Source organism: Pogona vitticeps, chromosome 10 (genome assembly GCF_051106095.1).
Source record: "Pogona vitticeps strain Pit_001003342236 chromosome 10, PviZW2.1, whole genome shotgun sequence".
NCBI classification, from domain to species: domain Eukaryota; kingdom Metazoa; phylum Chordata; class Lepidosauria; order Squamata; family Agamidae; genus Pogona; species Pogona vitticeps.
The window spans coordinates 11545583-11555000 of NC_135792.1; the positions used below are offsets into that span (position 1 = coordinate 11545583).

Sequence of the window (9418 nt, forward strand, 5' to 3'; positions counted from 1 at the left end):
AGCACAACTAGACACGGAAAGCCGTTTACCTTCCCATCGAGGTGGTACCTATTTATCTACTCGCATTTTGCATGCTTTAGAATCGCTAGGTAGGCGGGAGCTTGGACAAGCGACGGGAGCTCACTCCGTCACGTGGATTCGATCTTCCGACTGCAGCACAGAGGCTTCTGCGGTTTAACCTGCAGCACCACCACGTCCCTATATGAGAATCTCTGGTAGAGAAGGTGTATAGAGGGAGCTCTATGCCCTCTCATAGGTAATGCCATACAGAGTGTTCTTTCATTTTTGGACAAAAATGAGTTGCATGACTTTGTTGTGGGAGAAATGGAGCATTCTCGTTCTACCACCATCCTCCCAAGCATTGGTGTTTTGATTCATGTCATGTTTTTCCGGTCATGGAGGTGTAGAGTTGGAATGGACTCTAAGGTTCATCTCCTCTATTCCTGCTGATGCAAGGAATTTATTTCTAAAGCATCCCTGACCCTCCATCTGAACTCTTTCAAGAGAGCTCATTGCCACAGGGGATGGGGGTGGGCGGGCTGCATTTAAGTTCTTAGGAGAGCTCGTGGTTCCTAACTTGTAGCTACCATTGCCACACAACAAAATACTTTACCTGGAATAGGCAACCTCCAGAAATCAATCTCTCAATATTTTTCTTCACAAATGATTTATCTTTAGAGCAGAAAGGTCCTCTCATGCCTTCTAGTAGACATGAGCAAGGCAATTAAAATACGACCCTTTGGAGGTCACTAATTCATAGGATTACCATGAGCCAGCAGTGATTCGATAGCACATAACAAAAATATGAACAAAATATTGATGTTTGAAGTTCATGTCTGCAAAATAGATTTCAATGCAAGGATTAAGTGGTTGTTGGTTCCAACATGCCCTTACTGTAACACAGTGGTTCACAAACGTGGGTAATCCAGGTGTTCTTGGCCTGCAACTCCCAGAAACGCAGCCAGCACATTTGGTGGTGAAGGCTTCTAGGAACTGCAGTCCAAGAACACCTGGGCTACCCAAAGGTGGGAAAGTTTGCCATTCTATAGGTAACTTTCTATAGCAGAAAGTTTGGCACTCCGTAGGTAACTTCCACTTTTAGTTAACCACAACTTCTTGTATCAACTGCATCTGGAAATGTGGTTAACATTAGCCTTATTCAGGTGTTTGTGTGAATGTCTGAATTAGTATATTCATGATGGAGATGTGCAAGTTGTGCTCAAGAATAACCTTACCATCCAGAAGTCTGCTCCACTTTCATACATTGAGAATGAAGTCTGAAGAGGAGACTGTGTGTTTATCTCAGTACGGTTCCCAATTATGAAACCTCTGTCGGCACATACAGCAAAAAATGCTTAGTCTTCTTCAGAACTTAGTGCTCAGTGCACTGAAATCTAGCTGACTTCAGATGAGTTGTGGGATGTATGCACACATCTCCATAGCCACATAGCCTTCATGTGACCAAATGAACATCTGCATAGGGTACCTACCTTTTGTTGTTGTTTAGTCGTTAAGTCGTGTCCGACTCTTCATGACCCCATGGACCAGAGCATGCCAGGCCCTCCTGTCTTCCACTGCCTCCCAGAGCTGGGTCAAATTCATGTTGGTTGCTTCGGTGACATTGTCCAACCATCTTACATTCCAGGTTCCTATGTTCAGTTTAAATAGGCCAACTTTGTTTCCTAGTTTAATAATATCTTGTTTCAAACTGACTTTAGTTAGTGTCTGTACAGTTTGCCAATGCATATGTAGGAATGATAATTCTTGCTGTTCTTGATCTAACATGTGAGACAAGGGATTACAAAATTATTCTTGCTCTGAAAGAGGGTTTTGTGGTGCTGTGAGCAAAAGAACCGAATGCAAATGATCATGATTTGTTGGACAAATTAAGCGAGACTGCAACAAAATAACACTTTAACACAAATAATACTTTAGTGCATCTAAAGTGCTTGTTCAGACTGGCATATAGATCAGTATATGAATTGTTGTTGGTATGGCTTGCTTTGAACCAGACCATGGCATCCGCATACTACTTAGAAGACTAATCTATGTTGACCTTTTAAGAGCTGTTGCACAGTGGTAGGGCATGTATTCTTTTTGCTACAATTCAGCCTGATCATAATTATCTCATTGTGTAGCCTGTGTGGACGATTAGTTTGCACCCAAATGGAGCTGTGGCCAGTGTTATCAGAGGTTACTCTGTGAGACAATGGGTATGTTGTGACATTAAAAGTGAGGGCAGAGAAATCCCCTTCTCTGTTTCTTTCTTTCTTTTTAAAAACCTATCCGCAATTGTTACAGTGCAATCTAATACCACACTAGGTAAATGCATTGTTCTCTTAATATCCACTTACTTTATTTGACAACAAAAAGCAAGTCACTGTTGGTTACCTCTTTTCCATCTCCTCAAGCTTTATTCCAAGTTTTTCCCCTCCTGCCACTACTACCACCTGAGCTTGCCTGCCACTGCTGCTGCCTCCTTACTCGTGAATAAACTGAGTGAAATTTACATTTACACAAGAGTGTGGAGAATGCTTAGACAAATTGCAGAGACCACGAGGAGGAGGAGGAGAAAAAGGATTCCCTACTTTGTTTGGAGGTGAGGAATCTCACGGGGCTTAACAATTCTTGGTTGAGCTGTTTCAACAAGTCGAGACAGCCAACATTGATGAGAATGAAGAATTTAGCTAGCATTCTTGGTATTCCTACCCAGATGACATGCAGATCCACAATTAATAAGTAGTGGGAATAAAGGCTTTCAATCTCCTCATCCCAGTTGCATAGGAGGAAGACAGAGGAAAGATGTGCCCGGAGTTGACATTTGCTGTAGTTCTCGCACATCGACAACAAAAGTGGTTTCTTTGGATGTCTCAATGTTGGTCTCAAACCAGACAAGGGCCTGCCTGTTCCTCTGAAATTACCTGTGTCTACCTGTGTCTATAGTGGGAGCCATTTCACATTTCAGTGAGAGTTGAGCCAAACCCATTTCAGTAGGGCCAGATAAGGTCATCAGAAATGTTTAAAGGCCATTCATTCTTTCATTTATTTATTTTTAAAGTTGCCTTGAAAGCTACTTTCAAAACTGTAAAGCAGGCACTGCTTTTTAGAAACAGAAGCTTTATAATCCTGCTGAATCCACATAAGATAGCTGTAATAGTTTTTAATGTGAAATTGCACAAAGAAGTGGCCTATGTTTTCATTTTTTGTGAAAGACCGAAAAAAGAGGGCATATCTTTCAGATTATTTTTTTATCCAATTGTGTAATTTCTTGTTACACAGTTGGATTGTACTTCTTAGAAGTAACAGTTTGTGCAGTGTTACAACTGAGGTTTTTTTAATGCATTTTTCTCTGGACTCAACTAAAGAAAATATAGCAAGGAGAGAAAATTATTTGAGACAGTTATGCTGACCAGCACTGAGTACTCCTGTTTTGAAAACAACGTTGAATTCTAATTTTCTGCAGTATACAGTTTGCAGGTACCATTTGTACTTATTATAGTATATTGAGAAAGTTATTAAAAATGCTTAAACTTGTTGCAGTGTCCTGTGACACCTTCCCTGCCTTTAATTGGGTTTTATCGAGTTCTAGAAAAGTGCTCTTTTAAAGCTAATCAGAGTCGGTAACACAGCCTCTTTTACCCAATTGTGAGATGTAGATCATTAACTAAAACCAAGCACCTTTTTCTAAATACAAATATCTGAATGATCTGGATGACAAATTAAGGAAGTAATTTATACCTATTTAGATGGGTACCATTTCCAAATGATGGAGGAACAACTGCTTTGTAACATAAGGGTTAAATCTTAATCTCAGAGGTTTGCAAAGCTGCTAGTCGCAGTCTCCTTAAAATTTAATATACCTCGTTAATGCTTACTTGCAAACACTGAAGGATTTTTATGATTATAATCATGTGTTACAGCACCTAGTACTGTTTCTAAGCCGCATACTAATCAGCCTAATGAGATATTACTGCACTTTTTGTTGACTAAAGCAAAATCCTTTTTATTGTTCGAAAGCTTGTCCTTTACTTTATTTCCCCCCCAAACATTATCTTGTTTTATTGTGTACCAGTAAATATCATGCCATCTTTTCTCCCCACCCCCATCAAATCATAAAACCATCTTTCTCATTGTAGAATGTGGAATTTATTGAATATGTTTAATGGGACTGAAAGTTTTATAAATGGATTTCTATTTTTGTTTTTTAAAAGGGAGATGAGCAAGATGCATAACGTTTCTCTTTTATATAGACTGGAAAATGTAAACAGGTGCAGTTTCACAGGGAAGGGGAGACTGAATGAAGTTGAAAGCTTGACGCTACTTATTTAAGAGCTAGATATTCAAATTGGTAATGTGTTCATTTTTAAATCCTAATTAATACATGCAATCAAAAATATGCGGGTGATGAAGGCCCTGTATAATTAAGAGAAAGCATAATCACAATTGTACACTATACACTTGACATTTAATATACACTCTTTTTTTGGTTTTGACTGCAGTATTATCACATGTAGTTTCCATGCAAAATGTTTTGGAAGGCTTACGGGTAAAATTGGAGTCACTTGAAATCTAAAGTTCTTCTTCATTTTTCAGGGATGGAGGAAGCCAGTTTGTGCCTTGGCGTTTCTTCAGCTGTACCCGAAGCTGACGCTCACCTCAACAGCTCTATTCTGAATGGCCAGTATTCAATGAGTCAGAAGCTGCACCAGATAACATCCCAGCTTAGCCATGCATTTCCAGAGCTTCAGAACAGGCAAAATCCAGAGGAAAAGCCAACGACACACCTAGAGGACAAGGGCCATCATGTGTCCATAGCAAACCAGCCCATTAGCAGTCAGATGGCCTTGCTAGCCAACCAACTCAACAGAGAGGTTGACACGAGTTTGAACGGAAGAGTCGACCTGCAGCAGTTCTTAAATGGACAGAACTTAGGCATCATGTCTCAAATGAGTGATATAGAGGATGATGCTCGGAAGAACAGGAAATACCCATGCCCCTTGTGTGGGAAGCGCTTTCGTTTCAACAGCATCCTGTCACTCCACATGCGCACCCATACGGGAGAGAAGCCTTTCAAGTGCCCCTATTGTGATCACAGAGCCGCTCAGAAAGGAAACTTGAAGATTCACCTACGTACTCACAAGCTTGGCAACCTTGGCAAGGGCCGCGGGAGGGTTCGGGAAGAGAACAGGCTCTTGCATGAGCTGGAAGAGCGGGCCATCTTGCGAGACAAGCAGATGAAAAGCAGCCTTCTGCAACCGAGACCTGACATCAAAGCACACCCACTTTCTCAGCCAATGCCTCTTCCTAACTGCAATTTGTCTGTGCCTGCGAACCACAGCACACCTGATATCTCCAACCCTGTCCCCTCCCCAAAGCCCGCCAGTGTCCAGGAAGAAGTGGTCGCCACCGCTGCTGGATTCAGATGCACCTTTTGCAAAGGGAAGTTCAAGAAACGGGAAGAACTCGACAGGCACATCCGGATCCTTCACAAGCCTTACAAGTGCACTTTGTGTGATTTTGCTGCATCGCAAGAGGAGGAGCTGATCAGTCACGTGGAAAAGGCTCACATAACTGCCGAGTCAGCTCAGGGCCAGGGCTCCAACGGAAACGGAGAGCAAGCCGCCAACGAGTTCCGGTGTGAAGTCTGTGGTCAAGTCTTCAGCCAAGCGTGGTTCCTTAAAGGCCACATGAGGAAACATAAGGATTCCTTTGAGCACTGCTGCCAAATTTGTGGGAGACGTTTCAAGGAGCCTTGGTTCCTTAAAAACCACATGAAGGTCCACCTGAACAAACTATCGGTGAAAAACAAATCTCCTAATGACTCAGAAGTACCTGTGTCCATCAGCAGCATGTCACAGGAAGCTCATGCCAACTTGTATTCCAGATACCTGTCCTGCTTGCAAAGCGGCTTTCTTCCTCCTGACAAAGCAGGGCTCAGCGAACAGAACCAGACTTACAGCAAAGGAGAGCTGCCCATGAAAGAGAGAGAAGTTTTGGGCAAGCTCCTGTCCCCCATTGCTGGCATTGGCCACAGCCTTGCTGAAGGGGACAAACACTCTTTATTGGGCTGTCTTAACCTTGTGCCTCCTCTCAAATCCAGCTGCATAGAGAGGCTACAGGCGGCGGCCAAGGCTGCCGAGATGGACCCTGTAAACAGCTATCAAGCTTGGCAGCTAATGGCAAGAGGAATGGCCATGGAACATGGTTTTTTGACTAAAGAGCACCAGATACAGCGGAGCCATGAAGACTCTTTGGCAAATGCTGGAGTTATGTTTGATAAGGAGAAGCGGGAGTATGTGTTAGTAGGAGCAGATGGCTCCAAGCAGAAAATGCCTGCTGATTTGGTTCACAGCACTAAAATGGGCAATCAGAGAGACTTGTCAAACAAACTAGACCCTTTGGAAGGCAGTAGAGATTTTCTGTCTCACGGTATGAACCAGGGGCTTGATTATAACATGCAGAGCCACAGCAACATGAAAGAAAAGCCAACTGAATGCCCTGACTGTGGCAGGGTTTTTAGAACATACCACCAAGTTGTTGTTCATTCCAGAGTCCACAAAAGAGACAGGAAGGCGGAAGATGAAATCATTCAGGGGAGCATCGAAGAACGCCGTGGGTCCGGGAGCGATCAGGAATCTCAGTCAGTCAGCAGATCGACAACCCCGGGGTCTTCGAATATTACTGAAGAAAGTGGAATGGGTGGAGGCCTCTCACAGACCGGAAGTGCCCAGGAAGACAGTCCACATCCTTCTTCACCTTCTTCCTCAGGTAGGCCGAGTTCTCTCTCTCTCTCTCTCTCTCTCTCTCTCTCTCTCTCTCGGGATGGAATAATTTGAATTGTTCTTCCAAACTTCCCTCTGATCACAGATGGTAATAAGGTAGCAGTGCTTCCTAAAAAGAAAACACATTCAAAGTTTAGAAGTTTGGTTATCCTTAGACTGAGGGTTTTTTGTTTTGTTTTGCTTTTGAAGCAGCATTATCTTTTGTTTGGTTGATTCTTGGTGGTTCTACTTTTCAGTGTTACATTTCACAGGCACATTAATGGTTCCACATATGGTAGTAGAAGGTAACGGTAATTGTTTAACAACATACATTATTTATTGATTTTTTTAAAACTCCATTTTTCATATTCCGTATCACATTCTTTCCCATGCAGATCTTCACTTTCAACTGTGAGAACGGTGTAAGCACAACATTAGTTCAAAAAGTTTCATATTGATTCATAAACCCTTGTAGGCACTGTCGTCACATGCATACATTAACAATTCAGTAGGATGGTTTATATATTTAAAATATATCTGGTTTTAAAGTAGAGGGGTATTTTTGCTTTTATGTTAATGCACTAATTTGCAAAGATGCAACACCATACTATCAGTGTAATGAAGATAACTATAAGATTACTGCTGTTTACTTCTTCATTTAACCTTCCCTGTATGCCCAGCCTTGTTTCCTTTTGGCATGTGGGACACAATCCATTGATGTGGCTAATTGTTTAAGGTCAAAGACCAAGGATATGCAGAGATTTGGGGCCTGTGGGAGTTTGAATGAAAACCTGTGCATACCATCCTAATATTCTATGACCCTTTGTAGGCTGTTCACTCATGAGTTTAAAAATACATGAAAGTTAGTAAGGATTTTCTTTTTTAAAAAACACACAATCCATTATATTTAGTGTTAACTGGATGTGTTGAAAAAGAGGGAAGTAAAATAATGTTTTGTTGGCACTATCGCAATATTGAGTTTTCTCAGCACATTAAAAAGAAAAGAAAGGTAAGATTTCTGGCCTCATCCTTCATTTCTAGACTCTTGAACTAATGGATAGTAAATTGAAAGTTATATCTTCAGCCCCTTTATAACAAAAGCACCTTCTAATATTGTAATCATTCTGCAGGCCTAACAACAGAGGAAATCATGCCATAACAAATACTCTGTTACTAATGGCAACATTGATTTCTGCAATCAGCCATTAAGTCTAGAAAATGAAAGACAGTTTGAGAGACCTTAAGGCATTACATTGCCCACTGTTAAAGATCTGTTAGCTGGCTGTTGAAGGTAATTCTTTTCAGACTCACCCCCTCCTTTAGTTTCGATAAATATTTTAGTATTGAAGGCAATCCACTGTTACAGTTATTAAGTAGATGCCAGTTTATTTTTGCTGTTCTTGTCATGCTCCAGTATCCTCTGTTTCCAAGACCAGATTAATATAAAAGAAAAGTGTTAGTTTGGGGGTGGCTTATTATAAACCAGTAAGAAACTCTTAAGACATATAAATCTGCCCTTTGCATTCCACAGATTCCTATAGGGCTTAATGCTGTTGTTTAAATACCCATGAAACACACTGACGACTCTTAGAACTGTAGTCTCATTTAGAATTTATTAGTGGTGAAACAAATTTGAAACCCTGTATGAGAATGAGGGGAACAAGGGACAGCTAATTTTATACTATGTGGTTGTTTGAATTGTTTTAAGAGGATTGGAAATCCAGTATGACAACATAATTTTTTTCTTTTCCACACAAGTTGCACTTGTCAACGTTCTGAACATGAAGGGGAAAGAGAAAATGCTTTTTTTTCCCTTTATGTAAGCACTGATTCCCCAAAGGTTGGTCAACATGTTTCCACCATGTGCTTTAGCAATGCAACTGAAAAACAATGCATTTTTTGTCATTTTTTTAATGCTACTCTCACCCTGTGGGTGCTTTTGACAGCCTGCCCAGAATAAAAGTAACAATGCACCCTAGTCAACAGGGTTCCATAATAACCTATCCTGCTAGAGCCTTGAAATGTGTCTGATCACACAAGGGCTGGCATGCAGATTTCTAAACTCCTTTGAGCCAGCGTGGGGAGCCTGTAGTCCTCAATGGAACTTCAAAAGCCCAATGATCAGTTGAGACCTCTGAAGAAAATTCATTTTCCCTTCCCCCAGTAAGGAACGAGAAGCAAGGAGAAAGAAAGGTTGGGGAGAGAAAGGGATAAAGAAGAAAGGTGGTGGGCGAATGAAAGAGATGGAGGAAAATGTAAGTCCTACACACATTAGGTTCTTACTCCACCCACTTTTAATTCTGGCTCCACCCACATATGATATATTATCTTGGACAGACTACTTGAGGGAATGCTATACTCAATAGAGGAATCATTGCCTTCCCCTGCTTTAACCTTGAAGAATTAAAAATAACTCATTTCAGTTTTTTGGTAATTTTTTTTATGTAAGCCTTGTTCAATCATCACCTAACCTGTTTTTTAATTCAAAAAAGGAGGAGCGCCAAACCCCTCTCCTGTCCATTTTTTGCTTTCTGTATTTGAAGAGGAGTGTGTATAGAGGAGAGCTTCTTGATCACTTGTAGGCCCTCCCGAGTGAACAAGAACCCCCAATTTCCTAGTTTCTTCCCCAGGTAGAGAGTCTATATGCAAGCAGGGAC

General features: G+C 41.3%; 1 protein-coding gene across 12 annotated transcripts in view; it reads left to right on the forward strand.

The window, feature by feature from the left end:
• Window positions 1-9418, forward strand: part of ZNF536 (zinc finger protein 536) — a 699351-nt gene that overhangs the window by 385215 nt on the left and 304718 nt on the right. For all 12 annotated transcript variants that reach the window (XM_072980786.2, XM_078380344.1, XM_072980787.2 and 9 more), the window contains one exon: window positions 4594-6768. In XM_072980786.2, coding sequence (XP_072836887.2) covers window positions 4594-6768 — 2175 coding nt within the window. The remainder of the gene's footprint in view (window positions 1-4593; window positions 6769-9418) is intronic.